The 23593-nt window shown below is 38.0% G+C and overlaps 1 protein-coding gene across 4 annotated transcripts in view; it reads left to right on the top strand.

The window, feature by feature from the left end:
• The window catches only part of TRIM2 (tripartite motif containing 2), a 32698-nt gene extending 9455 nt beyond the window's left edge, over positions 1-23243 (top strand). For 3 of the 4 annotated variants that reach the window (XM_054382803.1, XM_054382802.1, XM_054382801.1), the window contains 7 exons: positions 2418-3141; positions 10872-10975; positions 12259-12426; positions 17349-17517; positions 19131-19201; positions 21980-22120; positions 23091-23243. In XM_054382803.1, the coding sequence (XP_054238778.1) occupies positions 2418-3141; positions 10872-10975; positions 12259-12426; positions 17349-17517; positions 19131-19201; positions 21980-22120; positions 23091-23243 (1530 nt within the window). Of the gene's footprint in view, positions 1-2417; positions 3142-10871; positions 10976-12258; positions 12427-17348; positions 17530-19130; positions 19202-21979; positions 22121-23090 lie in introns of all 4 variants that reach the window. The other variant, XM_054382800.1, reaches the window with a different exon arrangement.
• Positions 23244-23593: the final 350 nt, after the last annotated feature.

Raw genomic sequence — 23593 nt, 5'->3', positions numbered from 1 at the left:
TGTAGACTAAGCTTCCGAGTAACAAACCAGAAATCTGCACCTTTATTAGGAGAAGCCTGTAGCCTGATGGGTAGCACTGTTGTTGAGAATTAGTAAGTCTGAATCAGGCAAAGGAAAGTATTTAGTCCTTGTCTTCCTGGGCATTTGTTTTCTGTTTTATTTAATAGAAAGATCTCTTCCCTCAAAGTAGCCTTTGAAAGAAAGTAGCATCAACAGCTGGCATTCCAAGAGCACCTGATAACATAGGGATCTCTGGGCAATCTGTGCAATTACTGAGCAGGTTAAGCTGCTCCAGGTATATGGCACAGAATTTAATACTCTCCAGAGCTAAGCAGCAGCTGTGATGATTTTACCATAAAAAATTTGGACTTAGATCCCAGGTTCATGAAAACTTACTTTCTTAGCAAGAAAATATATGCAGGGTGTGTACAAAGTTCACACCAGGTAGAATATGAAGTTAAATTTTCTTATGGTTGTTTAAAGTAATTTAAAATAATTTAAGAACCATTTTTGGGCATGAGATAACAGATTTTATACAAAGCTGAACATAAGCAGTTAAAGAGGCATCTGCCGTGTTTGTATAAAAAAAGAGTAATTGGAATTGAATTTTACTTTTGGATGAATAGTGGTCCAGCAAAATAGTTCAAACCCAAATATTCCATCATTCTGGTCATGTACTTGCAAAAATAAAAAGAAGGACTACAACTACACTAAAAGAAAGCTGGCAATTTTTTTCAGTTGTCCAGTGGACTGAAAATATGTGAAACATTTTAAATATAAGTTATGGTAGGACTTAATATTTTTCCATATTTGTAATGAAAGAAAACTATTTTGAGAAAATAATGCATTTAGAATATAGCTGCAAACTGTCTTCCTCCCCAGTCTGTAATTTGTTATCCCAAGCATATGGGGTTTTGTCATCCTGGGACTCTATTAGCTATGCTATCTACCTATAGCTGTAACTACTTACATTTTTTAATAAAGACAAGGCAGATTAGAAATGCCTTATCAGGTTTATAGATGCTTAGAAAAACAGATAAGTTGAATTCTCTGGGTAGTCTTGAAATGTGTTCATTCTGTTTTGTTTGCAAAAGATTTTGTGTTATTACCCCTTTCCTGTATCAGTAATTTATCAGCCTGGATTTTCTCCAGTAGATAGAAAACAGATAGCTTTATAAAATTCAGTAGAAAAATGCCTTTAGAATACAGTATCAGCACATGATGTGTCTCAGCAAGGGAAAAGTATTTCATAACAATAAATATACACAGTCTCTAAGTTTACTTTAAAATCAGTTGAAATGTTTCGAAAGTATTTTCAGTGGTGACCAACAAAATAACTACTCTAATCCACAGTAATATTCTGTGCCCTAGTTCTTCTCTGCAGGAAAAACATACCATGTGTGTGACTGGGTACTTTGGTCTGAGGATTTTGTCAGTGGAGAGTGTGGTGGGTAACTGGAATGTTTGGGCTTTCCTAACTGTCACCAGTTTCTCTGCTAGGTTGTTGTAATTCAGGGATTCTTTTTCCATTTCATTGCAAAACTGGTTTGAAAAAAAAACAGTTAGTCTTGTTCCCAGCCCACCCCTAGCAATTTTGAGGTCAGTACTGTTTCAAGGATTTTAGACTGAGGGCCAGAACTGAGCCTATAATAAAAGCTCTTTCTCAGTCTTAATTATAAAGTAGCTACTTGCTGCCCACCAAAACTTCAGGTGACTCAACCTAATTCTTTCCAATATTCACAACCCATTCTTTACATTTTCCTTTCCTGCCTCCTGAAGTGGGTACCAATTTACCTGCTTCTGCTAGGGAGACTTTTCCTTTCTTCACTTACTTAGATCAGGAATCACACTTTTCCTCTGGATGGGTGTACAGATCTTCAGAGTGCACTCTTGTCTGTCTTGAGCAGTAGCCCAAGGTTCTGTTGACTCTAAAGAAATAGTTTAAAGAACTTTCTTGTAGCCTCCCTTATTAATGAGCCTGATGACTCCAAAATATCTAAATCTCTGTGCACACAGTTCAGTTCCCACTATGTCATTACCTGTGACTGCTGAGAGTTAGATGGAGCAAGGTTCAACCTTCTACATTTGGCTTTGTTTTTTGTGTTGGGTTTGTTTGGGGTTTTTTGTTTGGCTTTAAAGAAAAAAAGACATGACAGACAAGTGGGCCAATAATTGTGTCTAGTGTGACAATGGATCTGTGAAGCCTTGAAGACCCAAAGCAGTATATTTTTCATGTTGCAGATATTCCAAGGACATGTGGGGGATGAGTGTGGTACTTTTTCTAAGATGATGCTTTAAATTAAACCACTATAAATTGCGTTTTTACAATGGCCTTCATATATATATATAACATATTGCATCTTGCTAGGACAGTTCTTGTGGCATAGTGCTAATCTGGTGTTTGGTAATGCACACAGGTCCTCCAGACACAGCTGGATACCTTACTTGAAGGACAAGAAAGCATTAAAAGTTGCAGCAACTTTACAGCCCAAGCTCTCAACCACGGCACTGAAACTGAAGTTCTGCTGGTGAAGAAACAAATGAGTGACAAGCTGAATGAACTGGCTGAGCGGGACTTCCCGCTGCAGCCTCGTGAAAATGATCAGTTGGACTTCATAGTGGAAACAGAAGGCCTGAAGAAGTCCATTCACAATCTGGGTACTATTTTAACCACCAATGCTGTCGCCTCTGAAACAGTTGCCACAGGTGAGGGACTGAGGCAGACAGTGATCGGACAGCCCATGTCTGTTACCATCACAACAAAGGACAAAGACGGGGAGCTCTGTAAATCTGGGAATGCTTACCTCACGGCAGAGCTGAGCACACCTGATGGCAGTGTAGCAGATGGAGAAATACTTGACAATAAAAACGGCACTTACGAATTTTTGTATACTGTTCAGAAAGAAGGGGACTTCACTTTGTCACTGAGACTTTATGATCAACATATCAAGGGCAGCCCGTTCAAACTCAAAGTGGTCAGATCAGCGGATGTGTCTCCTACCACTGAAGGTGTCAAGAGGCGTGTTAAATCTCCTGGCAGTGGTCATGTGAAGCAGAAAGCTGTGAAAAGACCTGCGAGCATGTACAGCACTGGCAAAAGAAAAGAGAATCCCATTGAAGATGATTTGATCTTCAGAGTAGGTAGGTGACTTGTCTGCTATGTAGTGACATACTTAAAAAACAGAACCAAAAAAAAAGGAAAAAATCTACTAGTTAAAATATTTTCAGGTTAAAGCTGTAAGTAGAGCAACTTGTTAATACCTTCAGTCTCTTGACTTTTGTCCATATGTACATTTTAAAAGCACATACTTCAGAAATTCTGTTTTCAGCAAGTAAGTAATTGGAATTTCAGTTGAGAAATGCATACATTTGATTTGGCATAATATATTTTACCACCTCTTCTGTACTTTATTAAGCATCATAAAATGAAAATGTAATAATATTGGTGGTTCAGATTAGATTAAATTACTTCATTAAATATGTGCATGGCAAGAAGGGAAGTAGGAGGACGCCTTCTCTAAAAGTATTGCCCTAAAGATTAATCTAATTAATTAATCTGGAACTAAATCCTGTGGTTACATAAAGTCATTTCATTATGTCAGCATAGGATAAAATTCCAATTTCCTTTATTTGTCTTTTTCCCCCACAATATCTAAATATGTTTGTTTCTTTGTATAGTGTAATGTTATCTCTAAATATGTGATATATTATATATATATTATATGATATATATATAATATATATTATATTATAAAAATATAGTAATTTGGTGTCATTTGCTGTGGTTTTCTTTCAGGCCTTTTGATGTACTTTAAAAAACTTAATAATAATTCATAATTTAAAAGTACCATGGGGTATTGTGTTTATATAATGTCTCTTTATATAATACTTTTCACTTTGCACAACTAAATTAAAAAGCAAGCTAATTCTTAGTATGTTCAAGTCAGCAGTATGTGTTACATAGTCTGACAACTAGTCAGCAGGGTGACTTTCCCCATGGTGGCAGAGAATGGATGGAGGTTTTTTTGTAATTGTATTGAAAATTCATCTGGCCACCATTTGTCAGTTGGTTGACCCTGCCTGTCTGATTTCTTATCTGACAGTATTTCTAATAGCTTCCTTGCTTTGACAGAAAGTACAGGCAATAACATAATGGTCTTCTATCAGGAAATACATTCAGCAACCGTGCTTTTCTTCCTGAGGAGGACAGTACAATGTAAGCGTTGGGTGAAGCCACTCATAAAATGACCAAGCTTTCCTAGATGCATTTCCTTGTAAGATAAACTACTCTGTAAATACAACAAATCAAAGCATTTTACAGAGGCAATGATATCCAGCATTGCTGTCACTAAGGCTAAATTTTATGGAGTCTGTTGAGTGAAAAGTTAGAAATACAATGTAGAACAATTCATACTAAATTCAAGCTTGCTCTACTGCCAGTGACCATGTTTAATTGTCCAAAGCTGGTAGGTAACCTTTGTTAAATTAGTACCCAACTCTAGAAAAAGAAGAGAAAATAATCAGAACAAAAGCTATGCATGTTTCAGAGCTTTTGTTTGAGGATGCCTCCCAGGAGTTTCTAGATTTGGAGACAGGGCTTGAAAAACTGAGCTGAGAGCAACACTTCATCCTATCACAGGTTCAGTTCTCAGCCACTCATTTCACAGAATGATTCTACAGAGAGATGTACCTCTGGGCTTCTGTGTGCATCATCTGAGAGGTCTCTTACATCATTGCAGCTGTAACACTCTAGCTTTTTACACTCTCAAAATATGCAAAATTAATGAAGACAGGCAAACTTCTGACATTTTAACAGGGATTTCATGCATGGATTTAACAGTTCCTTTAGTTCCAGTTTCAGCTCACTTAAAAACATTAAGGTTTGGTTCATTTGTTGACAAGATAATGGAAAATAAAGTTTATCACTATTTTCCAACACAACTGTGTATCTCTGTTTTGAACCCTTTGTTGAATTCCTCTGACAGCTCTTGACAAATCTGGATATGTATTTTAAACTGGGCAAGGTAAAGCTAACATTTGGGCTGCCAAAAGCTCACACAGCTGTGCTGGAGAACCATACTGTAATATTCCTATGGGCATCCAAGTATATGGAGTATGATATTGTGTACATGCTGACATATGGGCGTTAATGCAGAAGGGATTGGATCAGCTCCTAGAAGGAGATTGTTCCTGTGCTAGTTTAACAGAGATAGCTTTAATACAATATTAGTACAGTGAAGTGCTTGCTTTCATGGGGAATTGTGCATTATGTCTTTTGCCAGTTCTGTTATTCATGGCTCTTAAAATGGCATGTGGTTCTATTCAGACATTTTAAGGTTGAGATATTGACTGTACATTCATACATTGGTGTAATTCATTATTCACAAAAACAGTGTTTCTTGTTTCCTCCTCTCTCAGTAATGTACATCTGCATCCTTTTTTTTCCCCAATGGATATGATCTCTAAGAGTATGTCCATGCAGTGTGTCGCATGTACTTGGTTTATATAAATGAAAACAATAATATGCTTACAATAGCCAGAAAATTATCATTATGCAATATTTTTTGCTATGTCTGCAGGTGGTAGAAAGCACTAAAGTGAGAGGGAAGGCTCTTTTTTGTTACCCTTCTTTTGTGCCTTAGACCCATGCTGAGCAGAGGTAAATGAAGGTGAGGGATGATGACAGTGTCAGCCACTTCCATCTTTGTGGCCAATCTCTCTTGTGTCTTGCCAAGAAGGACTAAGAGCCATGAGTGACATGCATTAGCTATTCTCTCCCATCTTGTGCTCTAGATGTGCAATGCTGTGCCATATGCCTTGGTGTTTTTTTCTCATCTGTCATCTCTTATGACTGGGATTTTTGACACTGTTTAGCAGTAGTGGTACTATTTCTCACTTGAACTGCTTTTTTCTCTTCATTTATTTATACTTGGAATTGGCATCAGATACAACCAGATGGAGAGTTGGCTCTCTGCTATAAAGTTCAGTTTTCCTTTTCCTCACACTTTGTTTAGTTCAGTCAGTTCAGCCATGTAACTGAGCATCTAAGTTTAGCTGGTACATTTAATGTGTGTAATTCACTCTGGGTGTGGTGGTGTTTTTTGGTTTTTTTTTTTTTAATGCCTCTAACAGTACACTCTGTCAGCTTCCTTCCTAAGTGTGGATGTCATCTTATGGTCTCCTATCAATGCTGAAAGCAAATCAGAGCCTTACTGTGAATTTATTTCACATTAAAATTCATGACCAGGGCTTGTGTAATAATAACTTTAGCACAGTTTAAAAGAAGGCTTAGGAGAAGCAAAAGTATTCCTGATCAGGTGTTTCTTTAATTTTCTCTGAAGGTCTCTGCCTGAAATTGTATTGGGTAGTCCTGTTTGAAAGGAACAGGGCTGCCTGTAGGCACATACTTGAGCTTTTACAAAAATCCAAGTGGATTAGATGGGTATGTCTTTGAAAAAACGTGCATTTTTCCAATTGCAGTTAGCCCCTTGTATGGCTGAAACCATCTTCCTGCAGTAAGCAGCCTCTGCTTCTCCCCATTCCTCCATCTCTTCTCTTCCTTTCCAGCAAGGCCCTGTCCTGGCCACATTACAGCCCACAGGCATTGAAGAAGAAAGGGATGTGCATGTGTGGTTGTTCCATGCAGCGCGGAAGTGTGATACATGAAACGCAAAAACCCTCTCTGACAAATCAGTTGGTTTTCCTTCTCTGTTTCGGAATTCTGGAACAAACCCATTAGAAGGTAGCATGAAATAGCAAGATGCTTAGTAAGATGCTTTCTATACAGAATGTATACGTCTGTAGAAATATGAATGCCTGGCAATGGGGAAATAGAATTTGATTTTCCAGTTTATTAGCTCCAATCACTCTGAAGCTTGTTATGAACTCTTTATGCGGTTGTGACGCCAATGTGAAATTTGGCCAGGCCTACACTGCATAGTTTTGTAGTCATACCTTTTGACATCACATTGCTTACATAGCATGGGTCTGATGACAGAGACCGGTCTTGATTCAACTCATGTAATTAAGGGTTTGGCTGCTGTACCAGCAAAGAACTGCTTCTGAGGTGCATCTACCCCTAGGATTTCTACCTACTTAGGTATGGTGGCCAGAGATCTGCTACACAAGCAAGGCTTGGAGGTGGTCTTGGCCAAGCTTTTAGGGACAGATGCTGTGTAAAGCAAATCAATACAAATCAACCCAAACTTCACTACCAACACTGTGTGTGAGGATCTTCCAGAGTTTCAACTGAATTATTCATTTGTCTTTAAAGGTTACAAACATTGTATGCCTTCATCCAACAGACTGATTGATTTTGATACTTAATATTTGCATGGGGACTTGGATTAGAAACAGTGACATTTATTTTACAATAAGCATATAGCTTGTAACAACCTCATTCAATGCAGTTTTATTTATTGCAGCCTTTTGTGTTTCAGCTGTATCTATCTGTTAAGAGGGAGGGCATCACATCCTCATAATGTGTAAGATTCGACTAAATATCTTTTGGCACTCTAAGGAAAAGAAAAATGAAGATAGGATACAAGAAAACAACTCCTTGATACTTGTCTATGCCCTATGTATGTAGATCTTTCCATGTTGTTCAGTTTTATCCTTTCCTTCAGTACCACAAAGAGAATAGACCAAGAAGTATTTGATGTGTTATAGACAGAAAAGAAATGGTAGTTACACAACAGGTTATGGCTACTTTCAACTTCCAAAGTCTCCCCATTAATCTTTCTGCAAGGTTTTTAAATCTCTGAATCTATTCTCCTCCTGCTGGTGGCAGTGACATGGTTTGTCTTTGTAGTTTTGGAATCTGGTAAATCTAGGCTAGCAAGTAGGGAGGTTATTATTCATATTAGTAAAACTTAGACAGCAAGAACCACTCCTTCTATTACTATGAGCATCAAAAACGTGCCTTGTACAACAGGTTTGTCCAGAGGCCCAGCTCTTAGAGAGCAGAATTCTTTCTGCAGTTACATGATGTAAATTTTTAACATCTCCTGTAATATTAATGGGCTTTTAGATTTTTCTGTTCCATTCTTTTGGGGAAGTTCGATCAGGCCTTTATTGTTCAAGAATAAAAGATTGCAATTATCAAGCATTTTATGTGTGTTAGATTGTATTGAGCTGAAAATGGATATCCTTTTGTTGAAAGTGTATCTTCAAAACTAAATTAATTGGTGTGTGCAGGCTACACTCAGAAATGCCAGAAGAAATTAGATAGATCTGAGGCAAATCTGATTGTTTATTATCTGTATACAAAGATGGTGTGAAAGGAGCTATTCCAAATGCCACAGATCTGTTTCCTCATAACTCTGTTCAGCCATCCCTTTTGAAAACTCTCCCAGTTCCCAGATGCTTGCCACTGAAGTCACAGTAAAGCTGTGCCCCTCAGCAGCACAAAACAGGAGGGAGGTGAGGCTGGGCAAAGATAGGCACGAAAGATGCAGGCTTTCATCTCTAAACCAGGCTGCTCGGGAAACAGGAATGAGGATCCTCATTCTCTGGTTTCAGCAGTGTATGTTTGAAATGGTGGTGCCTCCCTGTGCTAAGGAATGATAGATGACTGCCCATGACTGAAAGAAGATAAAGCATGGGGTGCCTTGCTAAAGAGGGGTGGTGTCTTGCAGCAGAAGACTTGTTGGAGATTGTCTCAGACAGATATGTTTAAAAGGGAGTAATCTACTTACATGAAGAAACTACCATCCTTTGGTATCTAGGAGTAAGTTGCAGAAGCCAACTTTTCCAAATGCTGGCATTGCTGCAAGCTTTCCTCTCACTGTCTAAACTGCTGCCACTGCCTGTGCTTGGATTCAGATCTTTGCTGGCATAGTGAACGTTTCAACATTTGTGATAGGGTTGATAGCTGCAAAGTACTATGTACAAAGACACTGCATGGAGCTGAATTTCATCTGCATCCTTTGCTAGTAAATTATGATTTCCTAGACTACTGTGAAATGTGACTGTGGCATTACTGGGTAAACTCTTCTGGTTCTCCTTTGATGTGTAGGTTTACAAGGTCCTAGTGAAGGACACTCTCAGGAACTCTTTCTATAGGCATCACTTATATTTAAAAATTAAATTCATTGGCTCTCCAGAACATTTTTCTAAGGGTAAAGAGCATACATTCCATAAAGTTTGTGCTAGTTGGTTCCAGATGCTCTAGCTTATGCCTGCTCTGTTCTGACAAATGTTTCTCCCTTTTCATCCATTCTGTTTGGCTAAAAGGCAAAAAAGGAAACTTATCATTAACATATGGTGGAAAAAAATTACTGCATGCCTCCCTCAGGCATTGCTCGTTAAAAGAATACACATAAATGGCTCCAGTGTGTGTAAGGTAATTTGCATATAACTCACTATTCCCTGAATATGTACTTTCCATTTGCAGTACAAAAATGTAGAAGTATTTGCCTTGTTTAGAGGACAAAGCATGTGGAGTTCAAGAAGACAAACCCTGAAACAAAGGGACATGCTTGCAGCACGAAGCGTAAAGAAATTAAATGCCACTTTTTAGCCAGTGATAGGAAATATGCATCCCACAGCCATCACCACAGCAGAAAGGAGAGTTAAGAGCACACACATCCCTACTGAAAGCTAAATACAATCAGAGCTAACATGTGTGTCTTCTATTGGGCATCACAGTCAGAACAGTTTTAATTACTGAACTCCAGGATATTTTTAACTGGCTAACAGAAACTGCAAGTTTTTCAGTCATATATTGGAACCAGTTAATGGTGGATACACAGCCAGCAAATACTTGTAAAAATACTTTACCAGGAAAAACAGCACTGCATCCAAGTCTTGGAAAGAACAGCATACAGAGTCTTTTTGTTTCAAAATTCATTCATTCGTTATGAATAACCTTGGGTCCAAGATCATAATTGTAGTATTGTCTAAAGACTCCTGAGCCTCCTTTGCACACAAAACAGGAATTTGGATATTTTTCCTGTGCTCTTGTTGTAATTTGAGCCACTTCAGAGTTGACCTTTTTAAGACATCAGTTTGTTGTGTGTCTCTCCTTGGAATGTCTCAGAACAAACATCTAATTAATGAGGCACCTAAACTTAATAAGCTTTTGTGAAAATTAAATATTTTACAGCTCCTTAGCCCCATAAGCCACTGGGGGAAAGACTTGAACATCTGTATAAATCACTTGGATTTGTTCTTGGTAAAAATGGGACTTCCAGGTGTGTGTACTGCTTTATTAGAACAATCTAAGGTCTTTGCAGAAGCATTCAGTCTCCATGTGTTGATCTTCATTGGCTCACAAGTTCAAATCATTCAAAACCAATTCTTCATCTGAGTTTCCCTTCTAAGGAAATTTTAAAGCCTGCAACTGATAACTGTGTATGAGTGAATAGGAAACTTCCTTGTCTTGAGATGGCCCCAGCCAGAATGATCACTGATATGTTTTATCTCAACTTTGTGACTTCACTGAGGAGATTTAGCCAATTGTACTAAACCCTTGTCATTTGTCCAGGTATTTTAATCTTGGGCTCTGCCCTTGTATTTCCACTGTACTAGCCCTTCCATTGCCTTCTTTCTAAATAAAAATCCAGACAATTTTTTAAAAGTCCATCACTTAGGAGAAAACATTTTATTAGTTCCCTCATTCAAGAGGCAATTACATTTGTGGGAGCTTTGATAGCACACATGCTAAAGAGTAAGAATAATCCCTTCTTGTGCTTAAAACTGTGGATCTGTTATTAAGATAGATCTTCAAAGTTGTAGGAGTGATAAGAATTCTTCAATATAGATCTTTAATACAGAAAAAGGATGTAATAAATGCATGTCTTGGCGTTTCAGTTCTAATTTATTAGTCCTGTCTAATCTGATTTCTTTATGTGCTTTGTGTTCAATTTTAGGCACAAAAGGAAGAAACAAAGGGGAATTCACAAATCTTCAAGGTGTAGCTGCATCTACAAATGGAAAAGTATTGATAGCAGACAGTAACAACCAGTGTGTGCAGGTATGAGGACATGCTGCTTCCAGCACTTTTCTGTCTCTCTCTGCCCTCACACCTCTGCCACCTTTGTCCTCCAGGAAAGACATTTTGTGCAATTCAAACAGATACAGGAAACACAGAGGAAGCTTAACTTGTTTATTGTCCATTATCATTTAATCTTCTTGACATATAGCTATCTTTTTTCAGATCAGCACTATATCTAGTATCTATATCAGAGTTTATTTCCCTTCCATATGACATTATGGTAATGAACGAGGAAAGCAAGCACTGCAATAATCTGTAAAAAGTCCTTTTTATAATTATAATCTTATATTGTAAATTTATCATGTTGTGTTTCCAAATACAAATCTAGAGCAAGGGGCCACAAATACAATTTCTTAAGCAAATCAACAATAGGATGCAGGATGTAATTTTCAAATGTCAATTAGTCTACTTAATTGACTTTTCTGCCTGATAACATGATCAAATCCTTTCTGTGGTAGCAGCCCTAACACCCACGAAGTACTGGCTTCTGTAACCTGTGTGAAAATCAAGCTGTGCTTTTTCTTTTGCTTGCCATGTATCTTTTTTACCATTAACAATTTGTCATCACTCTTCAAGCTGCCCATGTGGTAGTAATGAACAAGGCAGCAGTGTGTGGCTTGTTCTTCAGTATGTGAAAACCAGCATGCCACATGCAGTAAGAGCTCTTTTCCAGGCCTTTTCAAAGAGGCAGAGTCAAATTTTCATCAGTAGCCTCACACTTTATAATTTGCAGCCACTTCAGAGGAACTTCAGTGTCTAATTACCTGGCCTGGGGACACAATCAAAATTTTGCATGGCTAACATAACTCTCAGGAAATGGCCTAGTACTTATCTCTAAGTCAAATAATTAAATCTTGACGTTCTCTTTTAGCTTTTAATCCTATCTTTTCTACAGACTTAGTGTTTGTCTGTGGCTGAGTCATTCAGTGCCTCAGTTTCCTTATTCTACTATGGGAATAATACAATTTCCTTCCAGCTGAGGGGGACATTGTGAAGTTTAACTCACTTATGTTTTTAAAGTCCTTTAAGATCACTGAGGAAACAAAGCATTAGAACTTTTTTTTTTGTTTTTGTTAAATTAGTGTCCAGGTGGAAGCCTCTTCTTAAGCTGGACATATCATTTTCTAAAACGGACTGTGCAAAAGTGTTTAACGTTCTTAACTCTCTTCCTGGCTATTAGTGACTTGCTAAAACCTAGGCTCCAAGAAATAGATGATGTAATTATGCAGACCTAATTTTCAAATGGATGTTTTCTGTTCCAGATATTTTCCAATGATGGTCAGTTCAAAAGCCGTTTTGGCATACGAGGGAGATCTCCTGGCCAGTTGCAGAGGCCGACAGGAGTGGCTGTGCATCCAAGTGGTGACATCATTATTGCAGATTATGATAACAAATGGGTTAGCATATTCTCATCAGATGGAAAATTTAAGGTATGGGTTGCCATGTGTACTCTCCTGAGCATTCTCCACCTTAAAAAGGACTGCAAAATAATGTTTGTAGGGTTTTTTTTTTCTGTCAAGAAACAACATCGTTTGGTTGTAACTTAGTCTAAATTCCATTGCTGTGATGTGGAAACCACATGACGCAGCCATGCTGTATCATTAGTAGAAAGAGGTCACAGCTGTTATGCTAATGTTATACCAAAGAGAGAGAATATGTCCCATTTTACTGTTCTACATGCTAGGTGCTTGGATGCCTTTCTGTAACTTACAGTTGAGGATAGCCAATGTAATCAAGTCTGGTTGGACTAGCTCAACAGCCTTCAAGTAATTGCTGTTCAGAGGATACACAAAGGTGTGTGCATATATGTATATACATACAAACAGACATAAAGATTTACGAGAACATGAGGCTTTTCAGTGACATATGGAGGAGAAAAATAAGGCAGCAGACTGATGATGACTTCCTCTATTTACTCCATACGTATGAGCAAATCAAGTATATAATTTGTGTACTATTCCTGTAATAAACGCAAGGAAAAGCAACTCAGGATGTTGTTACAGTGATGCAGCATAGACAGGAGTGTTTTAAGTGGGGTGAAACGTGATGGAAAACCTGAAAGGCAGTAATAATGTCCTGGGTTTCAGTTCTGAGAAAAGCACGCTTATTTTTATAGCAACTCTGATCCTTTTAACAGGAGTAAAATAAGAAGGCAGCTACTACACTCCACTGATGATTGCCACTCTGTAATATTTATTTTGTTTGGGTTCAGATGCAATTCCGTAGAGAAGTAAAGGTTACCTCCATTTGGTGCCGCTCTCTGAATCCACATTATCAAGTCTGGTGATGCATGCTAGAAATAGCCAGCTACAGCAGAGGTTAGCCATACACAGTTAGTGAGATAAGGTATGTGCAGGGAAAATTCTACCACAGTCACCTAGTTCTAGAGTCTTGCATTGGAGAGAAATTGCCCATTTGGAGTAATTGCCCATTTGGCAGCTTAATGACCAAAAAGCTCAGGTCCTGAGCTGCTCACGTGTGTACCCTGAAATGGCCTTCCTTTGAGTAGTATTTTCAAAGTTCTATAGTGAACAGGCAATTGTGCTTGCATAGTCCTCATTGACTTCCATCTGGGAAACAGATGTGTGTGTATGCTTTTAAAAGTATCCAGATCCCGTGTAGACTTGAAGCTAAAATACAACAATGCACTAACACGCAATGCAAGTGTTAAAAAAATATAAATTACTTGTGTTTGCAGAGAGTATGGGATTCCTTGTCAAGTAGTTTTGAAAACGTTCAGCTACACAGGAAAACCTTGGTTTTGGCTGAAGTCTTTGAATGAAATGAAGATGAAAAAAGCAACACAAAAACCCCAAAGATGTAATTTAGTTAAGAATCCAAATATTCTGAGTGACCTAAGAGCGTCTTAATAATTAACATCTTAAATGTGAACTGGCTTCATCTGGACACCAAGCATGGAAGGCTTGTTTTGCTTTCCTTCTGAAGACGTGCTGTAAATCCAGCATTTCAGATGGTGCCAGCTCTTGAGGGAAAAGCCATGGCTCTGGAGAAGCCAGGAACTTACATGCTACACACTACCAGAGGGAGAGAGGTATTGAAAAGGTGAATTATTAAGGTAGTTCCTCTGATGTGGTGCATAGCTTTTTTTTCAGTTCATGTAAAGTTGTAAAAGTCTGTGGAGTTAATACAGGTTAATGCACTGGACTTTATAGTTTTTGAGACTAGACTGATTATATGCGAGATGAAATATCAATGATATAAAATACTATTTTAGATTGAATGCAACAGGCTATATTTATGAGAGAAAAATATACAAATGTTTGTAGAAGCATTTTATATGTGGAGGACAGGCATAATAATATAGTTGAAGCACAGGACAACAGATATTACAGATCTAGCCTGTGGGAATCTGGGCAAAGCCTTGTAGTTTCTTCTGTATTGGCAATGGTAATTCTTACAGGGGCTTTGTCAGATTAATTGTGCAATTCTTGCTAAGATACACGGAGAGATAGATGAAGGCCTAATGGTGTTTTGCTTCAAAGAACTCTGTCTGCAAGCCATTGTATATGATTGCTGATGCAGGTGGGCTGCTAGTTGTTAAGTCAACATTATCAGGGGGCTGTTTTGAACTTAATCTATTTTTGTTGATGTCCGTCTTTCTCTGTTTACTTATACTTACTCTCCCTTAGTGACATTTTAATAGTCATGTGAATCAGAAAGCAAATTTCCTCTGGAGCCAGGCCCAGGCATCTTCCCACTGGGCAACCTCACCCCAGCAACCTCCACTGCCAGGCAGAGAAGTGTCACCTTCCTTACTCACTGGTAGGAAGAGAGACAGAGCTTCCATTTCCTCAAGGCTGTAAAACTTGCATAATGCAGAGATGGACAAACCCTAATCTAATGTTACACCAAAACATGAGTCTCTTAAAATGAAGGGCTGTTTTATCCTGTGAATGATAAAGCCTCAGATACAGTCTTAAGAAACTGGGGCTTCTGTTTCTTACTGTGACACAGGTCTCTCAGAGAACTAATAATCTTAACATTTCACTTCCCAGTGCTTTATTTTCCTCATCTATACAAGGCAGATAACAGTGCTGGCTTCCTCTGTAAATTACTCTGAAATTGCTTAAGAAAACTTAGAGAAGACATCTTGCTATGCCAAGGAGAGAACACATGGTGAAGCAGCAGCATCAACTTGTGTGCCAGCGGGCGTGTAGTGAAGGAACTGGAGAACGAATCCAAGAGAACAATTCTTGGTCCTTTGTGGAGAGAATTACTTTCTTTCTAGTCTTAAATGGTTGCATCTAAGATAACTTGTTATCAGGCGAACAGGGCTGCAAGTCAAGATCTATTTGAGTGAGAAAAGATGAAAGAAAACATTTTCTGTGTCAGTCTTCTTTTTATTCTCATCTTACTAGAAGAATTAAGAAAGCTGCTAAAAATTGGTGGCATATTCAGATAGGAACAGTTCTGAGAAGTGTGATAGTGGTGACAGCTGAATAAAGACAGTCACACAAATGATAAATCCATTTATTGTGTGACATCGTAATGTGTGACAAAGCTGAGTATTAGGGAAGTTCTTGGGAAAAATGGTTGGAAGTCTGTAAATGAATTCCTGACCATTGTGAACCTGTCAGACAGCAACAAGATTGGTGGACTTAAACTTAAAGCCCTAACATACCTACTTGTACATTGGAAAAGTCTTTATGAATTTTTACATAGGCTAACTGATTGATTTACTTCTAGGACTATCCTACAGTAGAATATTTTCCACCCAATTTGGGTGAATTTATAAACACATATTTCAAAACCAGTTTCAATTATTAAGAGCCTATAAAATAATGGATGTAATGTCCTTGTCTGAATCCAGTTAAACACATTATTTGCAACAAGGGGTCATATGATTCATTATACTTTATTCGTTTCTAATGGCAGAAAAATCTGAAAATACTTCCATTCATACACACTTAACAGGAGGGACTGGGTTTCATAATGTTCTGTTCTAAATAATAAAATCTATAATTCTAAGAAACCTTCTGAAATAAAAATACACAAAGCATATGTTCAGCCAGACCCAGTAATGTGTCATCAGCATATTTTGATCTAAACTGGAAACAGAGATTTTTAGTAAAAAGCACTGCAAATTCTAGCTAGGCATAGTTTATTGCTGCCTGCAAATGAGTTTTAAATTCCTGGCCCAAGAATAGTGAATTTTATTAGTCTTCTCAGAACTAACTGCCCATTAATGTAGTATGAGAGTTATTCATTATTTTTTCCATATGTATTTATATGGACAGGAAGACACCGTACTCTGGAGTCTAAGTCGTTCTTCCACAGGAATCCTGGAGCGATGGTTAGGAGGTGGTGTGATGCATATGCAGTCAAACACACAGTCATCCCAGAGGAAAGAAGGCAGAATGATTTAGGCACCCCAAAGGAAATATATCTACTGATATATGCATTGGGGTTATGTTTTTGCTGCTTTGTTGTTAGGCAAAGCTGAATACATTTTGTAGGTCTGTTCATATTTTTCCTCTGGTGAACACAAAGTCATCTTTAGTAGTTTTCCCCCAGGGATATTTTAGCATGATTTAACTATATGGGGTTTTGCCTAAATATTTAGCAATTTATAACAGTGTATGTACCTGAACATAAAATAAACACATGATCATTGCATGTTGGCTAAGAATAGTCTTGAAGCTGCAAGACTTACTCTCTGGAGTTTTCCTTAAGATTGAAAGTTGTGTAATAATACTGTTGACTTTGTACCAGACAGCCTCAGGGAACCTAGATGGCTTTATTTTGGGATTGCTTCTATTTTTACTTGCAACCTCATCCATGAGAATGCAGTATGGAATAGGAATGTGGGGCTTACTAAGGATGGTTGATCTCCTTCAGATACTAACGTGGTTGTTTGCTCCAAGAATGAGCTCTGACTGCATTGATATAGCAGACATGTCAGGTACATGCTTTCCCTGTCCATAACCAGGTGGTCGTTGGACTCAGGAATAGAATGCCATAGAAGGCAGAAGTCCTTTGTGCCTTTCTGCCTTTCTGCCTCTACAGCCATCATGATGGTTTCTGACAGATGCTGCAGTTTTTCAAGATACTGATGATTGTGTTTCTCATGGATTGTGTATTTGGATTCAGTTGCTGAGGTGGCAGATTTTCCACTCTAGAAAGGATGTACAGAAAGCAGTTTTTAGTTTTCACCTAAAACAAAATCATGAAGACAGAATAAGGGCTGAAAAAAACCCTGCTTCCCTCTGGGAAATTTTTGATGACAAAAATGTCTTTCTGTCCAGCTGTGTGTCTGTTATACAGTCTTTGAACTGCATTAACTTATTTCTATCATGCCAACATGTTTTCCTGTTTTGTGTTTTCCTTTTAGGCCAAAATAGGATCTGGAAAGCTCATGGGCCCTAAAGGTGTTTCTGTGGATCGTAACGGACACATAATTGTAGTGGACAATAAAGCATGCTGTGTCTTCATCTTCCAGCCAAACGGGAAAATAGTCACCAGGTTTGGTAGTCGAGGAAATGGTGACAAGCAGTTTGCAGGTACACTTGATGGTAATATGTAAATCCCCTTTTCTTGCCTCTTCTGCTCACGTTTGCATGAAGTTTGAGCATGTTGAAGACGCCATATCCTACTCGCTTTTCCTGTAGCAGAAAGGTTCTACTAAACATACCGCTCCTGTTCCCCTCACCAGTTACTTAATTGGTCAGGAAAACTGCAACATCTGTTCTGCAAATGTAGCTGTAACCAGATTGTTTTATCTGCCTCTCTGTGCCTGGAAGCATTTCATATCAGTGACCCAAGAAAGACTGATCTTAACTAGCATTTTAGCAGTTCTTTGTAATGCCCACATTCGGCTGTTCATGGTAATCAGCTCAAACGCCATGCTCTGTATTTTCCAGTGATCAGATACATGCTAACCAGTACCTTAAGTGGTATTGTCCCATTAAAAAAATGAGTGTAAAGATTGAGATCAGGAAGACATTTATGCAAAAGGAAAATGCCAGTTGGGGGAAATTGCCACTTGTATTCAACTGACTGCTTGCACATGGTGTCTTTCACTTAGAATGTGCAATTAACTTAAAAAAGACAACCAACCAACCAACAACAACAACAAAACCTGATATATTTTTAGTGAAAATCTCTTCATTTGAAATGAAGATGCCAAATTACATATGCAGGTAATTTTGCAGATGTTGGGTCACTGAATAAGTAAGTTATAGATTGGTCTGATATTCTGACTGGTTCACAGCATAAGAGAGAAATAGTATCAATGGTGTAACTGCTTTTTATCTTAAACTTGAGATCCTTGCAGTGTCTTATGGCACGAGTGCCATATATGTAATATGTAAGTGCTCTGGCTCTAACACAGCTAACTGTCACCAAAATTTTCTGAGTATGTCTAATGTCTTTCATTTCAAAATTTGTAAGAATGTTTCCTGCAAATAAGGTGCAAAGTCTGTAACAAGGCTTTTTAGAAATTTATCACTTCTTGGTGGTAGGCTACATGGAATAGGTAAATTGTTGTAAATTGAGTAAAAAAAAAAAAAAAATTAGTTAAAATAGGTAAATTGAGTATTTTCAGTGTAAATGTTTCACCCTTTTTATAGTTTACACTGATGTACTGTAGAAATATAAACTGAGTTCTGATCTTTTAATAACTCAAAATAGCATCAAGTTTTTTGATTCCAGGTATTTGCTTGTTTTGCTTGTTTTCAAGCTACCATTTGTAAGAATTGAGCACACAAAGCATAGAAGATTTCAATTAAGACTCTGCATGGACATTTTTGAGAACTATTTTCAGTGTATACACAACTTGATGCCTAAGCACTACATATTTCGTCTTGTTAATAAGCACAAAAATATCTACATAGTTATCTGTATATGCAAGAGGAAGCAATGAACAATGGTTATTGATAACACATGCTGACAACCGGTTGAAAAATAAACTATTTGTGTTTACAAAAAGGCATGCTGAGCTTTTTAAAACATGAAGTTACTCTTAATTCATAATTGATATTCCCAATTTGACTATTATTGCTCAGAAGCCAAAAATAATAATCTGGCAGGCTGAATAATGTTTCTGATTCAAGCAAACTTTTTTTAGTAAGTGGTATTATTATTTTTATTTTTATTTTCTTCCTTTGCCTTGCAGGTCCTCATTTTGCAGCTGTAAACAGCAACAATGAAATTATTGTTACAGATTTTCATAACCATTCTGTCAAGGTACTGTCAGTTAATGGTAACTTGGAAAGCTTTTTATTTTATCATGGTACTTTCTTGGGGAAACTGAGGTACTTCTAAAAACAAAGAGATCACACTGTATTTCTATCAAGTCTGATATAAGGGCTGCACATTCAGAGAGCTTTGCATGCAGTGCATTGCATAATGGAGATACAATCTGTTGCCTTCGGTGCCATTATAATGTTCTCTCATTCAACTGCTTAAACATAAGTTGCACCCGAGATAAATAATATCAGCTTAGTTATTTTTATTAGCTCTCTGCCAAACCTGTTATTTACTCTGTGTTCTTTCCTATTTTACGTAAGTCTGGTAACTGTTTCTGAATTTCCCAGGAAAAGCTTCCCACATTCTAACTGAATAAAATGAGAACAAAGGAAAGATACCTGACAATCTTTTAATTCCATACCTATAAGCTTTATGATTACTGGTTCCATTTACAACCCCATACTCTTAGCAGCTGTTTTCCTCAAGTACCTTTTGCACTGGCCACTAGTTCTTACGCCCATGGGAAGTTCGGACTCATAGCCTATTAAACAGTCATAGTAAAATAGGGTGGTGTATTTGTTTGCCTTAATAATAAACCAAAACAAGGATACTTGTTGAGCTGTCATGTTGTGACAAATGTATGTAAAAGACCTATAGACCATTTCAGAAATTACCTGCCGATGCATGTTTCAGGCCATGAAACTCCCTTCAGTCACTTTCTGTGCTCCTTCCTTCCCTCAACATGCAGCAGGAGCAACAGGAGGACACAAGCAGTAGAACATTGTCCTACCTCAGTTCTCAGGCCATGTGAGCTAGTCCCACACACCAGTGTGTGATGGTTTGAAATGTTGTGAATTGTGTATATTTGTACATATTCATTGCATTTCATCATAGATTGTAGATTTGCTTGTAAATACGGCTTTCATTTGCTTCCAGACTGAGAGCTAGCCTGGTTATTTTTGGTGTGGGTGGATTTCAGCTTACACTGACACACAGTGAAATCCCTGGGATTTCACCTAATGGCTGCCTGTCCTGAGTGAACACAGAGACAAACTCTCAGTCTAATTCTTCAAGGTTGATAACTGAAATAGTTAATCTTATCTATTCACCTGAAACAGAAAATCACTGTCACTGAGCATAGACGCTCTCATGTCCTGAGCAGTGCTGAATCATCCAGCTTTTGAACATGGATCTAGATCTTTTATCCTTTAGGAATTAGAGAGGAAGTAGCAACTCATGTGGTTTGGATTACAACAAAGAAACCAAGACTGCTGCAGGAGCCTTAAAGCACATCGTTTAGGTGGTTTAGCAGCAGGAGGCCCATGACTGTAAATTACCCCTTTACCATCAAGGCTTACTGTGGTAAGGAGAATGCCTGGAGAGAGTTAACAACAAGGGCAAACTAAAATGATTAAAAAAGCAAGTGAAGAGATGTAAAATTTGTGGCATCTTAGTGAATTTATAATTACTGCATTCCTAATGAGGACATAGCATTCCCATCTGTCTCTGTTGTGACTCAATGGGACAAAAATATTATTTGTTACAGTTTAGTACTAACTGGAAAGGATTCTTATTTTTGTAGTGTTCTCTAAATTGATATAGGCAATTGACACTTAGAGAGCAATTCATAATGTGGGTGATGCTGTTATCATTTTCATTTGTTAGATGGCAGGGGAAAGCAGACCGTAAAGTTTAGGTTAAATAATAAAGAAATTTTACTCTTATGGGTCCCAAAGTCTCTTTATGCCACCAGTGTCTTGAATTAAACATCCCTCCCCAACTAACCTTCAGTGCTTTCCCTCCTTCATGCATTTTCCATGGACAAACCTACTCAGTGTTGGTTTCTCTCTCATTTGGTCAATCACCATCCCTCTCTTAACCCAAGAAGGCGGCAATACATTTTTGCTGTTTATTTGTTCATGGGTTTGTGGGGGTTTTTGTTTGGGTTTTTTTTTTCATAATAGTTGACTTTTTTCTACTTTTATTTCATCATCTATGGCACCAACTTGGTACTTCCTCCCTCGTATGTTTTTTTCATTGTTCACTATGGGTGTTCAAGAATCGGATGATTTCCTAATTTCTTTCACCTTCTTTGCACTTCTGTGAGCACATGTCACTTGTCAGGTCTTTGCATTTTCTTTTGCATCCCACAGCCAGTCTCTAAGAACGCTATTGGACCTTGTGGAACAGCTGGGCCAAGGTCTAGGATGGGCCAAAATAAATAGGGATGCTATGGTAGCATGTAAATGACAGATCCGATATCTCACTTGGTCCCATTGGTACATCCAGGTCACTGACAGAATTGTCATTGATCGGTTTCATCTTTCTGCTGTCTAAACCTGTTACCATCACAGAGAATTTGTTGATGAACTGTCTGTACAGAGAGCATCATGCTGTGATTCTCAGTATGTGTTGATTATGAAAGTCAGAGAAGACTACATCAGCTCGGTTGTGTTCCTGTAAGACCAACTCCCAGTCAGCTCTGCTTAATTTAAGATGCATAAGCTGCAGGATTCCTGGGGACGTCTACTGCTGTGTCTGAGCTAAATATGAGCTCAAATGAGAAGGGAAATACTTCATGGTGTAATAGAGCTGGAGGGAGAAATGGGTACCTTTTCTTCCATCTTCAGTATGTGTATGTGTGTGTTTAGGGATAGGGGGGTTGTGTTACTGGGAACTCCTTCATTCTGTTTTGTTAACAGACGAACTGGTAGTAGTAGGTGACTAATATTTGACATGATTTCCATATTTAGGTTTTTGTTTTAACTCATGCAGGTATTTAACCAGGAGGGAGAATTCTTACTGAAGTTTGGATCAAATGGAGAAGGAAATGGACAATTTAATGCACCAACTGGAGTAGCTGTAGATTCTAATGGCAATATTATCGTAGCAGACTGGGGAAACAGCCGGATACAGGTAGAAATTTGTGTGTTTCAAAGGTGCTTGATTAGGAAAACTAACAGATTGGTAACTGTGGCCACCAAAGTCTTCTGACTTCCCAAATAACAGGATAGCAGCATTAGACGTGATGTTTATATGTCTCATTGGTGGTCTGTTCACTTTTAGAAGATATGGCTATCAGACCAGGGACTTCCCAGTGTCACTGCTAGCAATTCCAATGGTTGATGTGAACCAGCCTCTCGTTTCCAAGTAGTTCTCCAAAAGCTGTTTGATGGCTTAGGAGGCTTAGAAGCATTGCTGAGATTATAGTAATTTATAATCACCATAACAGAAGACTAGAGACATGGTGGAAAAGGTGAAAAAACAAATTATCTATAGAGGCCGTGAGGCAAATGGAGCAGATTTTTATCATCTTTTTTAAATGTTGAAAAAAAATTCTGCTTTTATGTTACGAGAATTGCATTCTTTTTATCTTTCAAGGACTAATCACAAAGTCATCTTACCTGCCAAAGAATCTATAATAAATAAGTGCATGTATTATTTTCACTGAATATAAAATTAAGGAGCTGAGTTGTTTTCAGGAAGCACTGTCAGCACTGTAAACTTGGTTTTCTCTATGTGGGAACCTAAGAGTCCTGCTAGTCAAAACAGTAGTATTTGTTATGAAAACAAGGTGTTGGTTGAGTTCCTGACCGAGTCAGATTTATTGTAGCTGTCTGTTTTTAGAACCAGGAACAGCTAAGGTGCTTTTAAAAATATTTATTTCATTGCACATTTAATTCTTGCCAGACATCCTGACACTTTTAATTAGTTCTTTTAGTAAGAAAATGCATTTGTATTGGATCATATTTTGCCCTTGCTTGTTCTAGTGTATGCCAACCGTTTCAGAAATGAGATGTGTGATGGTGTAATTGAGAGCAGACTTGTGTCTGCTATTTTTCTTTTTTATTAATGATGTTTCTTCTGTGTTTTCTCACCCTCAAAGGTTTTTGATGGAAGTGGATCGTTTTTATCCTACATTAACACCTCTGCTGACCCACTTTACGGTCCCCAAGGTCTGGCCCTTACTTCTGATGGCCATGTTGTAGTTGCAGACTCTGGAAATCACTGCTTCAAGGTCTACCGATATTTACAGTAGCCATGAGCTCTGGAGCTGGATAATTGTCCACCCTTAAGAAAAGACTGGTCCTAGAGATCCAATGCAGGATATCTCCTACTTTGAGTTCATTTTTAATAATGAAGGAGTCTCTTACAGACTTCTCGTGTTAATTTCCAAACTTACTTTGTTTACATAGGACTTGCACCTCCTAAGTTTCTCACTGAACTTTTGTTGTAAGGGTTAATCCACAGAATCTTTAACTGAATTCATAAAGACAATGTGATATTAAACACAAACTGCAACTTACGGAACTGGAATTAACTAATTAGGCAAAAATGAGAAAAAATTGGGAAAAGTCCCCAAAGCTTTTTGAAGACTGCAAAGGGTAG

This window comes from Indicator indicator, chromosome 8 (genome assembly GCF_027791375.1).
Source record: "Indicator indicator isolate 239-I01 chromosome 8, UM_Iind_1.1, whole genome shotgun sequence".
Lineage (NCBI taxonomy): Eukaryota > Metazoa > Chordata > Aves > Piciformes > Indicatoridae > Indicator > Indicator indicator.
The sequence above is the reverse complement of the archived record's forward strand: the minus strand, read 5'-3'. Positions and strand labels throughout refer to the sequence as shown.